Source organism: Moschus berezovskii, chromosome 17 (assembly GCF_049115385.1).
Source record: "Moschus berezovskii isolate FMDL1 chromosome 17, NW_MosBer_1.0, whole genome shotgun sequence".
Taxonomy (NCBI): domain Eukaryota; kingdom Metazoa; phylum Chordata; class Mammalia; order Artiodactyla; family Moschidae; genus Moschus; species Moschus berezovskii.
Window position 1 is genome coordinate 20,531,786 of NC_142476.1, and position 25,705 is coordinate 20,557,490.

General features: G+C 40.0%; 1 protein-coding gene across 2 annotated transcripts in view; it reads right to left on the reverse strand.

Annotated features, from left to right (window-relative positions):
- The window catches only part of INTS7 (integrator complex subunit 7), an 80,270-nt gene that overhangs the window by 3,828 nt on the left and 50,737 nt on the right, over positions 1-25,705 (reverse strand). For both annotated transcript variants that reach the window (XM_055419040.2, XM_055419039.2), the window contains exons 13-19: positions 25,267-25,473; positions 13,493-13,687; positions 12,830-12,933; positions 11,537-11,605; positions 7,036-7,168; positions 2,511-2,609; positions 974-1,159 (exon numbers count right to left, since the gene is read on the reverse strand). In XM_055419040.2, coding sequence (XP_055275015.2) covers positions 974-1,159; positions 2,511-2,609; positions 7,036-7,168; positions 11,537-11,605; positions 12,830-12,933; positions 13,493-13,687; positions 25,267-25,473 — 993 coding nt within the window. The remainder of the gene's footprint in view (positions 1-973; positions 1,160-2,510; positions 2,610-7,035; positions 7,169-11,536; positions 11,606-12,829; positions 12,934-13,492; positions 13,688-25,266; positions 25,474-25,705) is intronic.

Genomic DNA, 25,705 nt, shown 5'->3' on the forward strand with positions numbered 1-25,705 from the left:
TCATTTATATCTTTACTGATACCCCATTTTCCATGCTCTGGACCTCAGTTCACGGATGCTGACAAATAAACCTAGACATCACCAATGCAGGCATTTAAACAACTCTGTTCATACAACTGTGCACTTGTTCCTTTGTTCCATTTACAATGAATAAATCTCCAAGCAACTGGAACGAGATGTCTATAAAGACAGAACATTTTACATTTGTAACGTTGGTGTCTCATGGGCACAGATTCAGAATCTTAGCTTTGACTAACAAAGTAAGCATGATTTTGGCTAATCTACCTCATGATTTCTTAAAGCAGCACATTCTTAGGTCTAAATCCTTAACAAGAGGTTTTACTTCATCTGATCATTGCATATCAATACAGTAGATTTTTTTTTGAACGTGCTAAAATTCACTTAAAGGAAAAATAAACAGATGTGTTCTTTTGGGGTCAGAGGGTTAGGGAGGAGTTATTCCCCACTCCTGATGCTTCCCTCCATGTGGAGGGACCTTTAATTAGATGAACAGTACCTGTCTCCAGGGGAGAAGGTGAATCCTACTGATTGGTAGGTTGTGGGGTGGGGGCTGGACTTGGGGTGCTAAGCACCTTCCCCCTCCCTTCTCCTTTGGGCTTCAGGGTACTGCGCCTCCCAGTTTCACAGGAGGCAGGCTCTTGTGTGTACTGGTGGAGGCTGGTGGGAGAACGCAATTCAGAGCTACAAGGCTAGGCAGCCAGGAACCTGAGCTAGGTTCCCCCAGCTCTAACAGGGGTGACACTCCACTGCCTGGATGCTTTGTCTGTCAACTGGTTCAGGCAGGGAAAAGAGAAGTGTTGCTGATCAGCCCCCTTACACCACAACATGTGCTTTTAACTTATGTCCATCTGTGTCCTTTGGTAGGTGTAAGTACTGTCTGCTTAACCATGGAAGTCTTCCATCAGTGAGTTGATAAAACCCGCATCACAACTCTGCCTCTTTTCTACATTACCTTGTAGTCCTGCCCGGATTTGCTCTGCAGCGTGGAGGACACATTCAGACAGACGGACTGAATTCTGCGGAAGAGTCCAGGCTTAGACCCGTGCTGGACCACCCCCTCTACCTTCAGCGCCAGCTGCTGATTATTCTGGACCGCGATGGGCTCTGCAGGGTTCCGGGGGGACGGTGACAAGGCAAGCTGGAAAGCCAACACCAAAATGAATGCTCACAACCGGAAGCAAGCTTCCTTCCAACAAACAGGCCTGTGTTACTGGCTGATCACAGAGTAAAACGGCAGTCGCACACAGAGACACATATCCCCCTTCAATGACCTGACTGTGCTGGGACAACCAGACAGTTGTACCTTTAAAGTCTACGGTTCCTTATCCCCAGTGCCTCTTTTAATATACCAATTTTTATTGGTTTGTTTATTTGAATTTACCCCCAACAGAGGGGAACAGAGGATTAGAGAACAGTAAGGGCCCTTCTCTCCCAATTTCTGAGTCGGGGTGGGGGTCACTTCTCTGATAATGAACCAACTCCAGCAAGGATGTGCACTATGGAAATTTTCATGTCCAGCTGCTGTCTCTTTGGCCTTAGGTAATTTTAAATAGACTAAATTCAAATGCAAATGACTCCAAAATTCTAGGATTACATACACCACCAAGTCCCATGGTATAAAAGTCAAAATCCAATGAAACTTTTTTTAAGCCAAAGACATTTTTAACCTCACTAGTTTTTCTTTCAAAAACATATTAAGAATCCTAAATACACTTTAATTACAGAAAGTTCAAATCTTACTTAAATTTTATTGATGGAAAAAATTGGGTCTTTTTGATAATGTTGTTGAGCCACTGAACTAATCAACCCTGGAGACATGGTGCCTTTAGGATTTCTTATCTAGATAATCAACTTTCCTTATTATTCTTGTCACTCTGAAATGGAATGTTCTATCATCTGCACTCAAAAACATTCAAATGGATCCAGAAGTACACCGAAGACATTTACCGATATGGACAATCCAGGGAATCTCTTAGAAGCGACAATTCCCCTCTTTCCCAACAATCTCATTCTTTGAATCAAAACAGCTTTCAAATTTTGAGTGGCTTAAATACTTTAAAATACTAACTCTACTCACTGACCAGCTCCTCAAAACTTGTTATTCACAGACAAAAGTGCTTTGGAGGTAGGGCTGGTAATGTTTCACTGGACCTGATTCATTCTAAGTTGGGTCTGAACAGGCTGATTAGACTTGGATTCAGCTCAAGATCCTCGTGGGTTACTATGGTGAATACCACTCAAATCATTCTTGAAGACAGGTCAGAGCTCCAGGTACCCAAATGCCTGTCACAATGCATTGGGTGCTGTCAGGTAAGAAAGGAGAGCAGAAGGTTTAACTCTTAAGCCAGTTGATGAAGGAAAGGCTTACAACTGAAGAGTGTAAGTTTTATCTAAACCAAAGGTAAGATCCTGAAACAGACTTCTGCCCCCTGTAATCTTCAGAAGAAGGTATTAAACTACATTAAACCTGAGTGTTCTTCCTATATTACCTTGATGCTGGTAGACTGAAGTTTCTGGAAAAAATATCTCTGAAATGAAAGAGGAACTTTCAGCAAAGAAATGATGGCATTGCAGAGGCATGCTGTATGCTGGGGGGAAAAAAAAGAAAAATGAAATGAAAATAAATTTCCAAATTTCATCAACAAATAGTTAGTTTCAGGAAGAAGTTTAAAAACTTCAAATGTTCATAAGATTATTACAAAAGTACACACCAACCAGGTTAACAGAGATAACACTTAGGAACTCATACATCTGTCAAATCACTCTTGCTGAGGTCAGAGATTTATAGCCCTTGGGCCCACCTCCACAGGTATGTTAGCTGCAGGTAACTATCAATGTGCCAGTCCGGAGACGTGAAATCACATCTCATATCACATGATATGATAATCATATCATGGTTAGTAACCTGGTAGGAGCACTAGTCCATCACCAATACTCTCTTCATTGCAAACCCAATACTTTCCAGCCTCTGGATTTTTTTGACATTTCTGTGGCACCTGACAATGGTCCTCTTCCATGAAATGCCCCTTCATGGCCCCTGCCCTCACTTTTTCTGCCTGCTCCCTTTTCCCATCTTCTTTCCTAAGATTCTCTTCCTTTGCTTGTTCCTTCAGTGTTGACACTTCAGTCCTTTTGTCTTCTCGGTCCACTTGTTCTTCACAGGCAATTTTCTTCACTCCCAGGACATGAAGAATCTCTACATCACAACAACTTTCATGCATTGCAGTCTATCTCCTTCTGACAAATGTCTAGGTTTGACAGGTTTAAAAACAAAACCTTCACCTCTCCCACTGTCCCTCTGTATTCTGTCTCAGGAAAGTATCAACCACTTGTGCACACGGTCATCTAAGTTGGAAACCCAAAAGTCATGTCTGCATCATCTCACATCTAATTTAAAGAAAACAAAAAACAAAACCAAGCCTTGAAAATATTACACCTAAATAATCTTTATGTATCTGTTCTTCTCATTCTTACTCCCATTTTATCAGTGTGGCCCTGACCTTGGATTATTGTAAGTCTTATTCTTCTCTCTAATTTCATGCCCTCCAGAAACCTGTCCTGTTTCTATACAGCCAGAATGTACAATCTGAGCTTAACCACTCCTCTCCCACTCCCATTTAAAATTCCTAAAGAGTGCCCCCACCACCTATGGGATAAGGTCCGAACTCCTTAAAACTGTGTTCAAAGCCTTTTGCCATCTGGCCTCTGCCCACCTCCCTAGTTCTGAGCCTGGACATTGTACTGCAGCAGTCACACACTGTTCCCAGGAGACATCATGCTATTTTCTGCCTCTGCTTTAGAACACATCGTTTTCTGCCTCAAATTCTTTGCATTTCCTTATCTGTCTGAAAACCCACAAGCAAGAACACCTTCTCTGTGACTCGGACCCTCACCTGTTTTCCCCATCCTTCAATGTGAATTACTTTCCTTTTTGTGCTCCAACTCTACTTTGCACAGAGCTCTCTCACTGCACTGAACTGTATCTGCTTACAGAATCTTTCCTTCTTATCAGACTATGGACAACTTGTCTCTTTGTCATTTTTCTATTCCTCAGTTCAGTTCAGTTGCTCAGTCGTGTCTGACTCTTTGTGACCCCATGAATCACAGCACACCAGGCCTCCCTGCTGCTGCTGCTGCTAAGTCGCTTCAGTCGTGTCCGACTCCGTGCGACCCCATAGACGGCAGCCCCCCAGGCTCCCCTGTCCCTGGGATTCTCCAGGCAAGAACACTGGAATGGGTTGCCATTTCCTTCTCCAGTGCGTGAAAGTGAAAGTGAAGTCGCTCAGTCATGTCCGACTCTTAGCGACCCCATGGGCTGCAGCCCACCAGGCTCCTCTGTCCATGGGATTTTCCAGGCAAGAGTACTAGAGTGGGGTGCCATTGCCTTCTGTCCATCACCAACTCCTGGAGTTCACTCAAACTCATGTCCATTGAGTCAGTGACGCCATCTAGCCATCTCATTCTCTGTCGTCCCCTTCTCCTCCCGCCCCCAATCCCTCCCAGCATCAGAGTCTTTTCCAGTGAGTCAACTCATCGCATGAGATGGCCAAAGTATTGGATTTTCAGCTTTAGCATCAGTCCTTCCAATGAACACCCAGGATCGATCTCCTTTAGAACGGACTGGTTGGATCTCCCTGCAGTCCAAGGGACTCTCAAGAGTCTTCTCCAACACCACAGTTCAAAAGCATCAATTCTTCGGTGATCAGCTTTCTTCACAGTCCAACTCTTACATCCATACATGACCACGGGAAAAACCATAGCCTTGACTAGACGGACCTTGGTTGGCAAAGTAATGTCTCTGCTTTTTAATATGCTATCTAGGTTGGTCATAACTTTCCTTCCAAGGAGTAGGCGTCTTTTAATTTCATGGCTGCAATCAGCATCTGCAGTGATTTTGGAGCCCAAAAAAATAAAGTCTGACACTGTTTCCCCATCTATTTCCCATGAAGTGATGGGACCGGATGACATGATCTTTGTTTTTTGAATGTTGAGCTTCAAGCCAACGTTTTCACTCTCCTCTTTCACTTTCATCACGAGGCTGTTTAGTTCCTCTTCACTTTCTGCCATAAGGGTGGTGTCATCTGCATATCTGAGGTTATTGATATTTCTCCTGGCAATCTTGATTCCAACTTGTGCTTCTTCCAGCCCAGCGTTCCTCATGATGTACTCTGCATATAAGTTAAATAAGCAGGGTGACAATATACAACCTTGACGTACTCCTTTTCCTATTTCTAGGATTCAATAAATACTTGTTGAACTGAATTTTGGGTTCAGAAAGTACCAAATCTATAAAATACAGTTTGGAAAGGGAATCAAGATTTAGTAACCACTCCTTTTATGCCGGGCCAGACAATGTGCTAGGCATTAGGCATTATCTTAAACTTCTTTCCACATCATAGAAAAGGATATTAGAAATCTGCCCCAAATCATGACCTGTTGATTGGCAGTGGCAGAACTTGACCCGAGGGGTCTTCTCTTGTATTGCATACCTACTGAGCAGAAAATTCCCATTTCTTCCATTATATTCAGTGGATTCAAATGTATCAAACTCAAGTTACTGTGTGGCATTTATTTAACTTCTGAGGGTTAGGGTTAGAGGAAATACGAAAGTATTTTAACCAACGTCTCACACAAATATGTCTATTTCCTACAAAGATAATCTTTACAACCTTCCTTAGCAACCAATTTCAGTATCAAACAGCTACCTGTGTCATTTCAATTCAGCAAGCATGTACTGACAATCTAATGTGGAAAGCAGTGTGTAAGGCAAAGTATCTAAACCTCGATATCTAATCTGACTCTTTAATGACACATCCTGTCAATTTTGTCTAAAACACTTGATAAGTGATGAGTTCAGAATGAGGAGAGCAGGAGACAGAGAGCTACAGGGAATATCAGCATCCAGTGTGGGCAGGGCAAGAGACACGCTCCAAGGTATAAAGTTCAAAGATGGCGCCAAGGACTGAGTGTGCTGCTGTGTCCGGACCCACATGCTGAAGCCCTAACTCCCAATGTGCTGATATTTGAGGGTGGGCCTTTGGGAGGTCGTTAAGTTTCGATAAGGACATGAGGGTGGGGCCCCCGTGACGGGAGAAGAGAAAAAGAGATCAGAGCCTCCTCTCTCTCCAATTCCTGAGGACACAGCGAGAAAGCAGCTGGCAGGCTAGCAAGAGAGCCCTGCCACGACACAAGCTGGTTGGCACCCTGATTCTGGACTTCTCAGCCTCCAGAATTGTGAGAAAATGGCTGTTGCTTAAGCTACTATGTCTGTTTTTTTTTTCTAGGAACCTGAGTTGAATATGACACTGGAGAAACGGCCAGACAGGGAGGAGGAAATCTGGGTGAGAGTGTCAAATGTCTTCTATGACTGGAAAGTCAGGGAATAAAGAGCAGGTGCTCAACAGAACCAAAGGCACCAGAGATTCAGCAGGCCATGTGGACAGGTTAACTAAGATGGCCAGGTACACTAAATGACAGGACTGGCATTGCCTGGCAGGAACTGATTTACTGACAGTCAGACAATAAGCCCAGTTCCTTCTGTTTTAATTGGCCAGTGATTTTTAACCCTCGTGTCATGACAGACTCACCTGGGAGCTTTTAAAAATACTAATGTCTGGGCCTCGCAGAGATTCAAAGATAACTGGTTTGTGGTGGGGCCTGGATATTGATGTATTTTTTAAAAAGCTTCCAAAGTGATTCTAGAGTGTAGCCAAGATTGAGAACAACTGCAATCTCAGTTAAACAGTTTAAAAAAGGGGAAAAATGGTTTCATCTGCATTCCGGTAGAGCAGATTTGGCACATTTGTGTGACTACGTCGCCACTACAGATGTGTTAAGTAGTGGCTTTCACGGATTACCATCCTCACGACCGCCATGACGCAAGTACCGCACAAACCCTGTTACAAAACAGGCACAGAGAGGTTAATGTGATGAAGTCACAACACGGTAAGTGCCAGAGACAGACAAAAACTCACTTCTACACAATAAAACCTCAATGAAACAAAGGCAACTTGCCATGTAAGAAACAGGGGTATATTTCCGATTGAGCGATTCCACCTCCTCCAAGACATGATTATATACAGACATCATTCTTCTCTCATATTCACTATCAGCATGGGCTGCTCCTGTAGACCCATATTCCTGGAAACTGAAGTCAACAATGAGTATCAATTAATCAATGAAAACAGTAATTTAATGTCAAAATGTGTCAGGTACTTTCCACACATTCTCATTTAATCTTTAAAATAACCAAGGAGACACTGTTATTTCCATTTCACAGATGAGAAAACCGAGGCTTGGAGACGTTAAGTAATTTGCCTTCAGTCACAATAAGTGACAAGCTGGAATGCAAATTCAGGCCTGATTTCAAATTATACAAGTCTTAATCACTTTGGTTGTTAGCTTGATGAAAAATGTTTGATTAAAAATTGTTCCTGCCATGAGGTGAAACAGACAAAAGATATCTGAAAAGGTAACTATAAAGCCAGCAGACAAGGGCCAAATAACCAGTAAAGATAAACAAGTGATCAGACTATGGAAGGAGTTGAGGAATGTCATAGAAGATATCAGTCTTGCACAAATTACTATACAAGTAGCAAGGATAAGATGTAAAGAGATGAAAAGTATGGAGAGCATTCACAGCATGAATCCAAAGCAAGCAGGTGAAATGCTCAAGAATGGTCCCCAGAGAGCTACCATATGGAACATGCTGGAAAAAGCTTTATCCAGATTTCTTCAATTTTCCCTCTACTGTCTTAAACACAGAGACACTTTTGGAAGTATTTTTAAATGGGAAGAGGTGGCAAAACTGCATTCTAATTAAACTTCAACAGGGCTATTAGAAAATGCAATATAGGTAACTTAACTATGTTGTGTTAATACTATTCTTTTCACTCCCTTATTATCCTTTTAATGCCTACTATGCACAAGGTACTTCAGCTAGGTACTTTATAGAGGTTTTTCACTTAACCAACACAACCACTCTTAAGAGACATGCATCATTACTTACCTATAGTTTATGCATAAGAGGCTCAGAGAGATGAAATCACATGTCTATATTCATACAGCTAGGAGTGAGTCATAAGGGATTTACTCACTCCTAGCTGTAAGCGCCGGAGAAGGCAATGGCAACCCACTCCAGTACTCTTGCCTGGAAAATCCCATGGACAAGAGGAGCCTAGTAGGCTGCAGTCTGTGGGGTCGCTAAGAGTCGAGCCCGACTGAGCGACTTTACTTTCATGCACTGGAGAAGGAAATGGCAACCCATTCCAGTATTGTTGCCTGGAGAATCCCAGGGACAGAGGAGCCTGATGGGCTGCCATCTATGGGGTCACACAGAGTTGGACACGACTGAAGCGACTTAGCAGCAGCAGCAGCTGTAAGCGCATGAGTATTTGGCTGGCTCTTAAGCTTTCTTCCCTACTCTGTACTACATCTTAAGTTGCATTAAGACAAGAACCAAACCTCATTTATATGATGGACTTTAAGGAAAACTACACCACACAATAAAGCATGATGATTTTAAAGTCTTTGACAAAGTGACCCAATAAAAGGGTAAAAAACCAGAAAACATTGTTATACCTTCAATACAAAAGAAGTGTTCCTTTACTTAAAAATAAATTTTACTGAGACATGTTACAGAATCACAAAAATACACCCTTCCTAGTCATATCCCTACTTTTGGCCCCCAACAATCACTGCAGATGGTGACTGCAGCCATGAAATTAAAAGATGCTTGCTCCTTGGAAGAAAAGCTATGACCAATCCAGACAGCATATTAAAAAGCAGAGACATTACTTTGCTGACAAAGGTCCATCTAGTCAGAGGTATGGTTTTTCCAGTACTCATGTATGGATGTGAGGGTTGGGCCATAAAGAAACTGCATACCGAAGAATTGATGCTTTAGAACTGTGGTGTTGGAGAAGACTCTTGAGAGTTCCTTGGACTGCAAGGAGATCAAATTAGTCAATCCTAAAGGAAATTAGTCCTGAAAGTTCACTGGAAGGACTGATGCTGAAGCTCCAATACTCTAGCCACCTGATGTGAAGAACTGACTCATTGGAAAAGACCCTGTTGCTGGGAAAGATTGAGTGCAGGAGGAGAAGGGGATGACAGAGGATGAGATGGTTGGAAGGCATCACCAACTCAATGGACGTTAAGTTTGAGCAAGCTCTGGGAGTTGCTGATGGAAAGGGAGGCCTGGCGTGCTGCAGTCCATGGGGTCACAAAGAGTCAGACATGACTGAACTGACTGAATATTGCACTGTATGGATATACTACAATTTATTTTCTCACTCATCTGTTGACATATTTGGCTCCTTCCAATTTTTGTTGTTATAAATAAAGTTGCTAAGAAAACTTGTGTATAGGTCTATGTAAAAATATGCTTTTATTTCTCTTGTAAGCAGGCATAGAACTGGTGGTCATATGGTAACTGCCAAACAGTTTTCAAAGTGGCTGAATCATTTGGTAGTCCCAACAATATATGAATTCAAGCTCTTCCACAACTAATTAATATTTGGCATTATAGGGCTTTTTAACTTTTAGCTATTCCAGTGGGTGTTAGTTTATCTCACTGCGATTTTAATTTGCATTTTCCTGATATTTAACGATACTAAGCATCTTTTCATGTGCTTACTGGACATTAATATGTCTTCTTTTTCTAAAGTGTCTCTTCAAATTTCTTGTCAAGAGCTTTTCTGGTGGCCCAGGGCTAAAGAATCCACCTGCCAATGCAGGAGACACAGTTTCGATGCCTGATGCAGGAAGATCCCACAGGATCTTCCCACAGAAGATCCCATAGAGCAACTAAGCCCATGCCCCACAGTTATTGAGCCTGTGGTCTAAAGCCCAGGAGTTGCAACTACTGAGCCCAAGTACTGCAACTACTGAAGCCCGAGCACCCTACAGCCTGCGCTCTGCAACAAGACAAGCCTCCTCAATGAGAAGCCCACACACCACAACTAGTGAGGAGCCCTGCTTGCCCCAACTAGAGAAAAGCCTGAGCAGCAGCGAGAACCCAGCACAGCTAAATAAATAAAATCTAAAAAAAAGTATCTTGTCAATTCTTAAAAATTGCGTTATCTTCAGTTGTATGGTTTCCTTAATATTTTGAATACAAGACCTTTGACAGAGTATTTTTGAGAATATTTTCACCCTGCAACCTATCTTTTCATTTTCTTAATGGCATCTTTCAAAGAGCAGAAGTTTAAATTTGTAAATCCAATTAAACAAATTTTTCTCGATGGTAACTGCTGTTTGTGTCCTTGCTGACCTCAAGGTCATGGAGATTTTCTCTCACGCAGTATTCTAAAAAGTTTGGAATGCATCAGGTAAGTGGGAAAAAAACAGCCAAGTGGCCTAGTCTGAGAGTAGACAGGACTTCAAAACAGAAGGCCAGGATTTTGATACTGCCTAGAAAAAAAAAAGGTTAAGTCAATGCTTTAGGATAGAGAAATTTAAAATGAGCTGTTTAAGTAGCCAAGACATGGAAACAATCTAAATGTCTACTGACAGAAGAATGGATCAAGATGCGGTATATATACACAATGGAACACTACTCAGCCATTAGATAGAATGAAATAACGCAATCTGCAGCAACAGGGGTGGACCTGAAGTGTCACACTGAGTACGTCAGACACAGAAGGAGAATTCCTGTGTGACGTCCCTTATATGTGGGGCCTAAAAGGAAATGGTGCAAATGAACGCACAAAACAGAAAGAGACTCACAGACTCAAAACACAAACTCACGGCTGCCGGGGGCAGTGGGAGAGAGGCACAGTTAGGGAGTTTGGGAAGGTCATAGACACACTGCTGTCTTCAAAACGGAGAAGCAACAAAGATCTATTGCATAGCACATGGAATTCTACTCTGTTATGTGCCAGCCTGGATGGAAGCGGGGTTTGGGGGAGAATGGACACATGTATATGTATAGCGGAGGACCTAAAACTACCACAACACTGTTTATCGGCTATACCCCGACACAAAATAAAAAGGTAAAGTTTGAAAAATAAATAAATGAATATTATAATAGACAGCCTTTTGTAAAAAAAATAATAATTAAAAAAATAGAATGCTTTGTTGATAACATTCTGAGAAGCAGGGGACAAGGGTTCGATCCCTGGTTGGGGAACTAAGATCCCACTTGCCGCAGAGCAACTCAGCCTGCACATCATGACTACTGAGCCTGTGAGCTCCAGAGTCCACGTGCCACAACGAGAGATGCCCAAGGGCCACAACTACTGAGCCTGCATGCCCAACAAGAGAGTCCACGCGCCACAACGAGAGACGCCCAAGGGCTGCGACTACTGAGCCTGCAAGCTCCAGAGTCCAAGTGCCACAACGAGAGATGCCCAAGGGCCGCGACTACTGAGTCTGCATGCCCAACCAGAGTCCATGCGCCACAACAAAAGATCCCACAGGGTGTGACAAAGATACTGCACGCTACAATGGAGGCCTGAAAGCCAAATAAATCGTAAGTATCTTTTAAAAAATGAGAGCCTTAAAAAAATAATACCTTGCTGATTCTGGGTCCAAAATGAGAGCTTCAATTGCATGAGATATCAGTAAACAGCTCTGCTGCTGTCTGAATTATGTTAAGATTATACGTTATACATGATAATAGAGAAATGTACTACAGACTTTATATTTGAATATTAAATAAGGCAAGATGAAAATCACCATATTCGTGGTGAAGGTAACTATGTTACTGATTCAAACAGTCTGTGGTGGTTTTGTTTTTTCCTTTCAAGGGATATATGTTGTCTGTAATAGTTCCAGGAAGGGTGCTTCAGAGGTTCATGTTGGAAAGAGGAACCCAAGCAACAGGCTCTGTGATTCACTCACAAAAGCTCTTTATCTTAGATACAGGCGTTTCACCGATAAAAGTTAAAAACCACCACAATAAGGGTCTGCAGAGTGGTTACCCTGGAGATTCCTAGGCTGGGGATCTCAAGGGATCTGTTAACTCTCCTGAAATGGCATGCAAACTTTGGGAGGGTATGTGCATATATGCATTTTTTAGGGGAGAGATTCCATAGTATTCATTAGGTTTTCCATTGGGTAAGCCAAACTGCCAGAAATTATTGATTTATAGGTCCTACAACTAAAAAGCAATTCATCTCTTCCCTCTTTTCAAAAAGGATCTGAGGCTACTAATAAAAAATATGGAGAACAAAAGATGGCTTAGGGAACAAAAGTGATGACTGAAACAACTGAATATATCATTAATAAAGGTGATGGAATCTAGGGTTGTTAGCTGTGAAGAAAAGAAGGTGAGGCAAGAGAGAAAACGGCTCTCTGGTGGAGACGTGTTTTGTAATTCAAGTGAGCACAGAGAGCTCAACATTGATCAGCCCTTGGTTCTGGATGCTCTTCTCAAGAGGGAGAAAGACCACCCACCATCGAGCCACCACCTTTTAAAAAGCTTGGTTGAAAAAGAAAAGCATAATTACACTGCTCATACTAGATTTCAAAAAAACCCCACAACTTACAGTAAATTTGCTGGCTTCCCTGGTGGCTCAACTAGTAAAGAATCTGCCTGCAATGCGGGAGACCTGGGTTCGATCCCTGATTTGGGACGATCCCCTGGAGAAGGGAAAGGCCACCCACTCCAGTATTGTGGCCTGGAGAATTCATGGACTATACAGTCCACGGGGTTGCAAAGAGTCAGACATGACTGAGCGACTTTCACATTGTAAATCTGTAGGGTTATCTGATGTATATTTTAGTTAAGCATATCTGAAGTATTTACTCTACATTTAAAAGAATACTTCTGATGAACAAGAAATATCAGGCAAGTTTAGGATACAGTTCTACGTTCCTCAAAGTTGCCGAATCAGCATCAAAAGATGCCTGATAAAGATCCCCATATCGGGAAGCAAGGCTTCGGAATTCTTCCATGGACAGCTTCATCTATAAAGAAGGAAAAATATCAATTATGATAAATAAACAAACATGCTATCATTATTGTGTAAATAACACAAAAACTGAAACCTAAGGAAAAAATCCTCAATTAAAAAATGCAAAAAATACTTCAACTCCTTTTCATTTTCAATTCAGTTTTATAAACAGCTGAGAATTAACAAAGGCGGCAAATGAAACCACAAATGGGCATAAGATTATAATAATTTACGTACCATGTATAGAAACAAAAACCACTGCATTTTTAGCTTCTTCAAAGTTCTACTAAAATAAATAATAGTTGTGAACATCCCAAAGTTTCTTTAAAATGTATGTCCTTTCTCTTTATATAAATATATAGCACGGAGTGAGGTATAATCAATCATTTTGTCATTTTAATAAGCTTTCATAGCTTGTGTTTTGCAAGACAGATGAGTTTATAAGCATTTGCTGCTACCTGTGAGTCAAACCACTGATTTCTAAATTTCACAATATTTTTGATCTCACAACTAACCTCAAAAACTTCTGAAGTGTAAATAAAAACTGCACTGAAAATAAAGTTAAGACATGCCTGATTGGAGATGCGACCACACCGCTGAAGGTCATTCCCTAAGGTCATGGCAATAGTTGTGGCGATTGCAGGTGGGGGGCTGGTCTTGAGGCTATTACAAGTACAGATAAGTTGAGAGAAGGCTTGTAGAAGGTCAATCCTGAGCTTTACAAATTCACACTGAAAACTTAAAGGATTCAGTGGTGTACTGGCAGCCTGGGGAATAAAAAACAAAGATGTATGTAAGACAAAGTAAACATAAAAGGAAGATGGTGAAGGGTAGAGTATTTGTTGTAGTCTGTGCAAAAGACCAATAGTTCTAACAGTGATGGATAAACATCTGTAACGGGAGGACATAATACAGAAAGGAAGACGTTGTTATTAGCGGCAACTCTGAAAATCTAGGTTCCATCAGCCCTGAGGATCCTTCCTTCCTACATCTGCAAAGATCTTACAACACATGGATCAGCTAGACCATCAGCAGTAAGATACCATATAAAGGATGCTTCATGGACATTACCACTCTCCCCAGATTCCTTTATTACAGTCCTACCTTTCTAACCTGAAGTTTTCAAGCTGGAATCATTAGCAGAATTTTTAAAAGGTGGGAATGGGGAGAAAAGGAAGGTAAGGGCAGGAGACATATACTGTGGGACAGTCACTGCTTAAAAAGTATGTTGCTGGTAGAGTTGAGGCAAGGGACAGCCAAATTATGTGGGGCCCGCAAACAACAGGCGAAGTTCTGGACTATATTTTAAACGTGGTAAAAAGGCAGTTTCAACAACAAGCAAAGCATGTTGCCTCACAGCTGCTTTCTTCCATGATTAGACCAGGTCAACTTTATTTTACTTATTTATTAATTTTAAAAATGTATTTACTTTTGGCTGCACTGGGTCTTCGTTGCTGTGCATGGGCGTTCTCTAAGATGTGGCGAGCAGGGTCTCCTCTCAAGTTGTGCTGCATGAGCTTCTCACTGTGGTGGCTTCCGTTGCAGAGCACGGGTTCTAGGGCTCACGGGTTTCAATAGTTGCAGCTCATGGGCTCCAGAGCTCTGGCTCAGGAGTCGTGGTACACAGGCTTAGTTGCCTCGTGGCATGTGGGATCTTCCCAGACCAGGGATTGAACCTGGTCCCCTGCACTGGCAGGGAGATTTTTAACCACTGGACCACAAGCAAAGTCTCAAGCCCCGATTCATTTTAAAGGGAATTTCTCATTAGACATTTAGAATGCGCAGAGAGGCTACCAAGGAATAGGTTATAACACACAAGTTTTTCAATGAGAATGGAGAAAAGTCAGGGATAAGTCTTAAACAGCAAACAGCAGCATCAGCTAGGTAAAGGAGGCAAAGAATTTAAGTCAAGTCAGTGTAGACAGAGAACTAACACAACCTTTAACTATTTATCAACTGCCCTAGGGAAGAACCTAGCATGGTGCTTTCAACAAAAGGCATATTAAAAATACGTTAATTTGACAACAGAGAAAGTACAATGACATTAATTCTCTTCTCTGACATGACTCACTTAAAACATGTGGATGCTGTTTCTTAGTGTCTCATACTATTCTTTTAGCTGGAGAGCCTACTTAATTCCGGACAAGGCAATGGCACCCCACTCCAGTACTCCTGCCTGGAAAATCCCATGGATGGAGGAGCCTGGTGGGCTGCAGTCCATGGGGTCGTGAAGAGTTGGACACGACTGAGTGACTTCACTTTCAGTTTTCACTTTCATGCACTGGAGAAGGAAATGGCAACCCACTCCAGTGTTCTTGCCTGGAGAATCCCAGGGATAGAGGAGCCTGGTGGGCTGCCGTCTAAGGGGTCGCACAGAGTCGGACATGACTGAAGCGACTTAGCAGCAGCAACAGTTACTGAATTCTGGAACTTTAAATTTTCAATTCTGGAACCTCAAAGTCCCAGAATTCAGTAACAATATTATACATCTGGCCAGGTATCACATATTGACCTCTGTGAGGTTCTCTCTAGTCTTAAGTGTCAGATGGTAAGTTTTACTACTTGGCAACATTTGTATTTTACTCTAGGAAATAGCCACTTCCTATATCCTTTACAACAATGTACACTTGCTATAGTATCCCTCTCAGATTGCAAAGCTACCTCTATATAAAATTATATAAGCTAGAGGTAATAACTGTAATCAATGTATTGAATTCTGTGGTTTTCAAACTTTTGGGATGTTTTGTTCTAACTGTGAAACAGTACAGATTAGGATGTAAAAGAGAATATTTCAATTGTTTTTAATTTCTTGGAGATCTGATTTGCATTTACAGGAAGATAAATTCCCCTTTTCCACTGCCTCTTATGTTCCTACTTGCTATTTTTAATTTATTGCTTGTCAGTAACTTCAGAAGGGTCAGAGAAACAAGTAGGTGTATACGATACTGTTATATACAGTGCAGACCATCTTATCAGGCAAAAAAAAATTGCAGCATTGTCCTAACATTCATTATAAAACTGAGAGCTAAGAAAGATGTAGCTATAATGAGAAAGATTTACTGTTAGCCTAGATTTATTTCTGACTAACAAGAAATATTTGATGACATAAGATGGCAACTTTGAAAGTTATTGTGCATCTTAGACTGTGGTATACCAAAGGAAAAATATGCTAGATACAGTATGCATGTTCAAAAACAATACAGAAAGGCTAAACTTGTGCTAGAGGTCAAAGACTTTAAAAAGATAGCATTATCCATGAAAAATAGAAAAACAGATAAAAATAAAATTTAGACTATAGCATGATGAACAATGCCAATGAGAAATAAAAGGAGTATTATTTATTTTTGTTTATGCTGGGGCTAAAGCTTAACTAGAAGTGGGTTCTAAGGTCAGCAGGTAAAGCAAAAATTGTATATAATCACAATTATTCTTGAAAATTCCTCAAGAAAGAATCACCTCTAGTAAATTTAACATAGGTGAAAACCCAGCAAACTCAGAACTCTCCTCTACTGCTCACTCTGGGGGACAAGCTAATTGAGAATAACTGCTATTTTGCTTCCCTATTATTGAAATAGCTTATTTTCTTCTTCATTCTTGTTTTTTGTTTTCTTGATTTTTTTTTTAAAAAGCCTAAGTTCTAGTGCTGAGTTACTTCAATCACGTACAGCTCTGTGAGGCCCCATGGACTGTGGCCCATCAGGCTCCTCCATCCGTGGGATTCTGCAGGCAAGAACACTGGAGTGGGTTGGCACTTCTTTCTCAAAAAAAAAAAAAAAAAGGAAAGCCTAAACATAAGAGTTAAATCTCTGTTAAACACACATAAATACTGCTTCACAGAATTTCTGACTTGTGGTTCATATCCTGATATCTGCATGGATCAGCTAAAAGAAAACTCCCAATGTGGCTGAAAGTAAAGCTACTTGATAAACTCAGTTTAAAATATTTATATATATTGTGATAAAGAACACGGAACAACCAAGAATAAGCCACAGTGTAAATGATGGACTTAAAGCCCCTAGTAACCACCATCATACTTTCTTTAAAAAACTTTTAGTATTTTATTCATTTTTCATAGTTTTACAGTACTAGTAAAAATAATGGTCATTATAAATAAGTGTAAAATGGAAGTTGACAACAAAATAACCCCAAGTCTTCCTTGACTCCTACTGTCCCCCCCAAAAACTAGCTAGTATATGGCAAATATCCTTTTCACATGTTATCTTTAGGCATGTATTCACTTTGAGGTGGTGGATGGTTTAGTTGCTAAGTCATGTCTGACTCTTGCAACGCCACAGACTATAGCCTGCCAGGCTCCTCTGTCCATGGGCTTTTCCAGTCAGGATTATTTGAATGGGATGCCTTTTCCTTCTCCACCTATTTTCTGTTTCTATGAATCTGACCACTTTCAGTTAAGTGGAATCATACAATATTTGTCTTCTTGTGACTATATTTCACTCAATACAAGCTCAGTTTTTGAAAGAATAAGCCAAGCTTAAGGCAATGCTAGACTAAATAGTCTTAAACCAGCCTGCCTGTTAAGAACAAATGGAAAAATGAATAAAATGTTATAAACATCTATCTGAAAACACTGAAGAGCTATAAACAACAAGGAACCAAAATCATGGAGAAGTGGGCAATTCAAGGAGGTAAGACTGACATTTGGTGATATCTGCTAATTTGAAATCTGCTCCCAGGAGTCAGAGAAGCTGAACAGAGCTTTCATCAATCTCACAATACTAACAAGAGGGCTGTAGAAAACATTTCATGCTTTTGTCTGTAACTTCAAGGAGCTCTAGGGAGTCAGGAGAACCAAAAACAGACTGATTCCTCCAAGGATTGAAGCTTAGCTTTGAGTCAGCTCAATCCTTGGTTGGATTAAGTAATTTGCCCATAGCCTAACTGCCCTCCAAAAGCAAAGACAATATAATTACTATAATTTTCACATTCATTGTCCAAAACTAAATAAAAAATAACTGAGCATACAACAAAGACAAAATTCCTCAAACCAAGAGGGGGAAAAAGTGTCAAAGACACAAACTGTAATAGATTCAGATAATGGACATATATGAATTTCAAGATAACTATAATTAGCATATTAAAGAATTTCAAAGACAAGATAGAGGATCCTAAAGAAGAACTACAAAATATAAAATAATCAAATGGAAATTTTGAAACTGGAAAAACCCAATAAATGAAATTAAGAACTTAATGAATGAGTTTAATATATCAATTAGATACAATGTAAGTGAGAATTATGGGAATGGAAGACAGGCCAGAAGAAAATATTGAACTAACTATGGAGAGATAAAAAGGCAAGGCATACAGAAGAGAATGAAGAGATATATGAGACTTGGTAAAAAGAATTAACAAAGGGGTACTTGGAGTCACTGGCTGAAGAGATAAAGGCAAATGTTTCATAACTGACCAAAGTCATCAAGCCATATATTCAAGAAGTACTGTGAACCTCAAAAGGCACTTATACTGATAGGAGTATAAACTGGAAACCACCACAGACAACTTTTTGGCAGTATTTATTAAAGCTGAACTTAAATATATCCTATGGCACAGCACTACTATCCAGAAAATATGCACGCTTCTACCCAAAGATGTGCAAAGAAAGTTCATAGTGAAATTATTTTAAATAGCCCCATCCTGGAAATAACTCAAATGTTGATCAAAGATAAAGGATAAACAGATTGTTACAACAGTCATCCGAAAGAATATCATGATGAAATGAACAAACTACTGCAATATGTAACAAAACCATTCCTGTACCATGTGAATACAAAGTTGAGTAAAGACTTTATAATCAAAAGTCTAATACTGCATGATTTCTCAAATGACAATGAAAAACAAGGCAAGACTAATCTATGATTTTAGAAACCAAAAGGGATTTCTGTAGAGAAAGGTAAAGGTAGTGACTTGAAGGGAAAACATTTCTTAGAGTGATTGTGACTGAAAAGATATTTGCAACTCATATTACCGATGGAAGACTGGTATTTAGAACATACAAAATGAAAAGACAACCTACTGAGTGGAAGGAAATATTTGCAAATCATATATTTAATAAGGGGTTAATATCCAAAATACATTAAAAAACTCATACAACTCAATAGTTTAAAAAAAAAACTGATTAAAAAATAGGCAGAGCTCTGAATAGACATTTTTCCAAAGAAGACACATAGATGGCCTCAGCATCACCAGTCATCATGGAAATGAAAATCAAAACCACAATGAGATACTAGTTCACACCAGTCAGAATGGCTATCATCAAGACCAGAGGTAACAAGAGTTGGAGAGGATGTGAAGAAAAGGGAACACTGTGCACTTCTGACAGGAATGTAAACTGGCACAGCCACTATGGAAAATAGTATGAAGGGTCCTCAAAAAATTAAAAATAGAACTACAAGATCCAGCAATTTCACTTTTGCGTTTTTACTGAGAGAAAACAAGAACACTAATTCAAAAAGATATCCGCAACCGTATGTTCACTGCAGTATTATTTGCAACAGCAAAGACATGGAAGGCATCTAAGTTCCCATCAATAGACAAATGGATAAAGAAGATGCAGCATACATATATTCAATGGAATATTAGCCATTAAAAATAGAAGGCAATCTTGTCATTTGCAACATCATTGATGGACCTAGAGGATATTAGGCTAAGCTAAAAAGTCAGAGGAAAACAAATACTGTTATGATTTAACTTATAAATGGAACCTAGAAAACAAAACAAATGTATAAACGTAACTAGACAGAAACAGTCATACACAGAGAGAAGAGGCGGTTACCAGAGGGGAAGAGGGTGGGAAGATGAAATGTGCAAGGGAGGTTAAGAGGTATAAACTGGCAAACACAAAATAAACGAGCCACAGGTACTGCGGTGTGCCATATGAGAACAGAGCCAATAAGTATGTAATATGTTTTATGCTGACAGATGCCAACTAGACTTATCATGCTGCCGTTCTGAAATATACGCAAACATTGAATCAGTGTGTTGTGTATAAGGAACTGAGTTTTATAGGTCATTATACTTAACAAATAAAAAAAAAAATTTCATAGACAAACAGATCAAATTTGTGGCTACCAGAGGTGGAAGACTGGGGGTAGGGGTAGGCGGAGAACTGAAAGAAGGAGGTCAAAAGGCACAAAATTCCAGTTATACATGAGATCTAAGGATAAAACCACATGAAGACAACTGACGCTGATGAGCAATATATATGAGATCAAGAGTGAATCCCGCATGTTTCTTCCACAAGAAAAAAAGCTATTTTCTCTATTTCTTTAATGTTGTATTTATATGAGACCATGGTCACTAACCCCATCATGATAATCAGTTCATGATGTATATTGATCATCATGTTGTACACTTTAAACTACAGTGTTTTATGTCAATTACATCTCAATAAAACTGGAAGAAAAAACAAGTTTTAAAAACATTATATTGAATATTTGAAAGTTGCTAAGATAGTACATCTTAAAAGTCTTCTACACAAGAAAAACAGAAATTAGTAATTATATATGTGACAGATTTTACCTATCACTATACTTACTGCAGTGACAGAATATACAACAGATAAAATATCAAATCCTATTGCACATCTGAAACTAATACTATGTTGTATCATAAGCAAAACTCAAATATGCAGATATATAAAGTTTAATTGTATTAATCATTCCAATCACAACTTCCAGAACATACCAAGGGGGGAAATGTAGAGTTACAAGAACTCTTACACACTGCTGTAAATACTGTAAATTTAAAACCACTATGGAAAAACTGCTATCAGCAAGTCAACTGAAGATGCACGTAACTTATGCAATTCTACTCCGAGGTAGTACTTTAGATCAGTATCTTTTAATAAGAGCAGGAATATCCTCAGCGTTTCAGAAAATTCAGCATCTCCAATCAATGACCGTTAGGCTAGCAGCAGTCTCTCCAACCACTCTATCACTGGGACAAACAGAAACATCCTCACATATTTCTAAATTGGAGCAGGGGGCAGATACACAGTTTTGACTGAGGTATACTGCCCTAGAGAAGGGTTTTCAACCTCAGTACACTAGTGACATTTTGGAATAATTCTCAAATTTTGAGGGGAGCTGTCTTGTGCTTTGTTTGATGTTTAGCAGTATCTTTGGCCTTTATCCACTAAATGCCAGTTAACACCTAGTTGTGATAACCATAAATGACTCCAGACATTACTAAATGGAACTAAAATCATCCCCAGTTTAAAATCAGTGTCCTAGAGAAATCTTTTCATAGGTGCATCAAAATATGTCCAAGAACATTCATAGCAGTAATGCTTTAGCAGCAAAAAAATGGAAAAAAAAATTTTCCATCAACATTAAAATAAACTGACATATACAGCAGTGAAACTGACCTATAACTTTATGGAACAAGATGGATGAATCTTAGGAATATAATTTAGATAACCAAAATGAGTCAAAGAAAAACACATGATTTCTTTTCATATAAAATTCAAAAACAAGCAATATAGAACAGTATCTTGTTTAAAAGCAAAGCATGTTAAAAATGTAAAGATTCAGGATGGTGGTTACCTTTGTAAGGTAGGAAAAGGTACACAAGCATGGAATGGCACACACGAATTTTACAAGCTATGGTAATGTCCCATTTTCTAAACTGAGTGCTAGTTCAGTTCAGTTCACTCTTTGCGACCGCATGGACCACAGCGTGCCAGGCCTCCCTGTCCATCACCAACTCCCGGAGTCCACCCAAACCCATGTCCATCAAGTCGGTGATGCCATCCAGCCATCTCATTCACTGCCGTCCCCTTCTCCTCCTGCCCTCAATCTTTCCCAGCAGCAGGGTCTTTTCAAATGAGTCAGCTCTTCCCATCAGGTGGCCAAAGTATTGGAGTTTCAGCTTTAGCATTAGTCCCTCCAATGAATACCCAGGACTGATCTCCTTTAGGATGGACTGGTTGGATCTCCTTGCAGTCCAAGGGACTCTCAAGTCTTCTCCAACACCATAGTTCAAAAGCACCAATTTTTTGGTGCTCAGCTTTCTTTATAGTCCAACTCTCACATCCATACATGACCATGGGAAAAACCATAGCCTTGACTAGACGGACCTGTGTTGACAAAGTAATGTCTCTGCTTTTTAATATGCTGTCTAGGTTGGTCATAACTTTCCTTCCAAGGAGTAAGCGTCTTTTAATTTCATGGCTGCAATAACCATCTGCAGTGATTTTGGAGCCCAGAAAAATAAAGTCAGTCACTGTTTCCACTGTTTCCTCATCTATTTGCCATGAGGTGATGGGATCAGATGCCATGATCTTAGTTTTCTGAATGTTGAGATTTAAGCCAACTTTTTCACTCTCCTCTTTCACTTTCATCAAGAGGCTCTTTAGTTCTTCTTCACTTTCTGCCATAAGGGTGGTGTCACCTGCATATCTGAGGTTATTGACATTTCTCCCAGCAATCTTGATTCCAGCTTGTGCTTCCTCCAGCCCAGCGTTTCTCATGATGTACTCTGCATATAAGTTTATACTTGGATATTTGATATCTTTATACAGCCTACATAATATATAGATATAATACATATTCAATATTTAATAAAGTAAAAAATAAAGACCCACCACCTGTAGGCAGATTGCTAAAATGATTCCTCTAATCATGCTTTCCCACTCCCATCCCAGTCTCTACAACTTGTGTAATCTCCCTTAAAGTGTGGATAGAACCTGTAACTGGCCTGTAATTAATGGAATATGGGAAAAGTAATCGATTGTGAGGATGTAATTTAGGTCCCTAATGATCTGACTTTATACTCATCAAAAGGGAGATCATTCTGGGTAGATCACTCCTCATCGGGTGAGTCCATTAAAACAAAGTCTTGAAGGTAAGAGATGTTCCTTCTGGCCTTGAGGCTTTCACAAGTCTCACAGCTGTGAGGACATGAATCTTGCCAACAATTACATGAGTTTAGAAGGGGACCCTGCACCCAAATCCCAAGACTAGCCCTGGCTGACACCTTGACCGCAACTCTGTGACAACATGAGCAGGGCACCCAGTTAAGTCATGCCTGGACTTCTGCCTCATGCAAATGGTAAAACAATAAATAATAAATGGGTCCTGTTTTAAGCCACTAAATTTGTGGTAATCTGTTACACAGCACAGAAAGTTGATACAAATATTTTTTATGAATTTTATTCCTAAGAAGCAAGGTAACTATCATTACTGGGAAATCAGACACCCAACATTGCTATAGCACCTCCAACAAGCATAGAATTCTTAACTTCTGTTTAGTTTGGTTGAAGAAGGTTTAAAAAGCATAATCATCATAGCTGACAAACTCAAATTAGATCATTCATGTGTCAAGGAGCAAAAGGACAATTAGGCTTCCCTGGTCCCTCAGCTGGTAAAGAATCCACCTGCAATGCAGGAGACTCCAGTTTGATTCCTGGGTCAGAAAGTTCCTCGAGAGGAGGGATAGGTTACCCACTCCAGTATTCTTGGGCTTCCCTGGTGGCTCAGACGTAAAGAATCTGCCTGCAATGTGGGAGACCTGGGTTCAATCCCTGGGTTGGGAAGATCCCCTGGAGGAGGGCATGGCAACCCACTGCAGCATTCTTGCCTGAAAAATCCCATGGACAGAAGAGCCTGGTGGGCAACAGTGCATAGGGTCACAAAGAGTTGACATGACTAAGCAACTAAGCACATGCTCAAATCATCTGTTAAAAAGACAGAAAGCTATCATCAAATCCACACTTGTCAAATAAACAAATTTTCTAAAAATCTTAAAAAACCCCCCAAAACCCAAAGTGATAGTATAGTCTTTATAATCAGAAATGTGAGAAGTTCCAAATGATTATTAAGGCTTATACTTCCTTCCTCTTGAGACTACTCTCAAGTAAAGAATTATTTCCTGATTCTTTTATCCTCAAAGCAGTGTTTGGCACATAGAAAGTGCTTACAGTTTGCTGAATAAAGGAACTCCATTTCAAAAGATGATTTGAAGATCAATAACCTGCCTTAGGTCACAATGTGTTAATTGCAGAACAGAGGCTGAGACAAGGGTCTTTTGTCTGTCAATTGGCTGCTTTCTTCCTATATTGGAATTCACTTCTTAATTACTGCTAAACCTCATTAAACACACATACCACGCAAATCATTAAAAGACTATTCAGTATTCAATAAGATTTTTTTCATAATATTAATTCTACCTGCCTCACTATTTTGTTAGCCTGTATCACAGTTCCTATCATTCACTGTACTAAATGATTAACAATTTTCTGCTCCACATCAACTAGAAAATGAAATAATTCTACTGACTAGAGCCAGTAACAGTACTTTTAGATTTTCTGAGGTATTTATTAGCCTGATATACGATCTTTTCTCAGGATAATCAAGGGAAGAGAACCACAGAAGTCAATGCTCCCCCTTAAAATGGAGGAGAGCCACTCGTATACTCCTGTTTTAAAACAGCAGTCAATCAATCCCAGCCCCCTAAAATCACTCCTCAAAAGATATGCACCCACGGTTACCTGAACAGTCTGTCTCCTGTGACATCTGTTTGTTCTCTGTTCTGTTTGCAACACCTCTCTTTGAATGGCCCACCATTAAAAATATTTTAGATTATGTGATAAATATAAAACAAGTACCAAAACATGTGGCCCCATCTAAATACATATAATTTTTAAAGTCAAGTGACAATACTTTAAACATGCTTAATGGTGATTACACAAACTTTCTACTCTTAAGGGGAAAAAGTCCTTGCATTAATATATAAAATGCACATTTTAGGGAACAGGTACTTACTGAGGGAATAGAACTGGTTTCAAGAAAATGTTAAGGATCTGCACCCCTCTTCCTCTCTTGGCAGAAAAAAAATGGAAATGGTAGCAGCTGGCTGATTGTTAATTTGGAATGGGAAGACATCACAGAGGGATAAAAGGTGAGATACTGGCATCCTAGATAACTTCTTTATTTACAAAATAAGAAACTCTAGTGAGTAGCTGCCAGGTATGACACGGGGTGGAGGGTTCACATTTGACAACAGTAGTGATCCAGGTTGGGGTCTTACTCATAGGAGTCTGGAGGGGGGATCCCACCTCCTCTTATCCCTCCTGCATGGATTCAGCAATCCTCTTCACATGTGTATCTGATACTTGATGCAAACAAAATGATAAATGTTCATCAATCTAGGAACAGCAAAAAGTGGGGGAGGGGCTAATGATCTACTTCCAGGTCCTATTCATCATTTTAATACTGCCAAATACAGGTGTATCAGCAAATTTTTCAAGGTTAAAAGAGAATAGCCCAAAAAGAAGAGAGAAACCATTCTCACAAGTCATCATCACCAAAGGAGAATTAAGCGGACTTACTGTTAAGGAAGCAATCCCTTTGTGGTAGAATTTTAAAGACTCAGCAATGCAAGAAAGTGCTGAACTATAATTCTCCTCTTGTAACCCAGTGAGGCACTGTTCTGCCTGTGAGAACTCCTTCAAACTATTCAGCCAGAAGTAGAAATGTTCTGAGGCAACCTGAGTCAGCAAACTCTGATAAAGCTCTCTGGCCATGTCATGATTACCCTAAAAAAAAAAGTGGGGGGGGAGGCGGAAATGGAGGAGCATGATGAGATTTTTACACTTGAATTGGTTGATGTAGCAGCTGAAAGAGAAATTCAAACCTTCGATAAAGTTTTAGCAATCATTCCTCACATTATATAACTGTGTGAGACTCTGTCAAAGTAGTTCTTCAGAGAAAATATGCTGAGCCGCTTTTATGTAACATGATGCCTGAAGTTCTGTACCAAAACAGTTC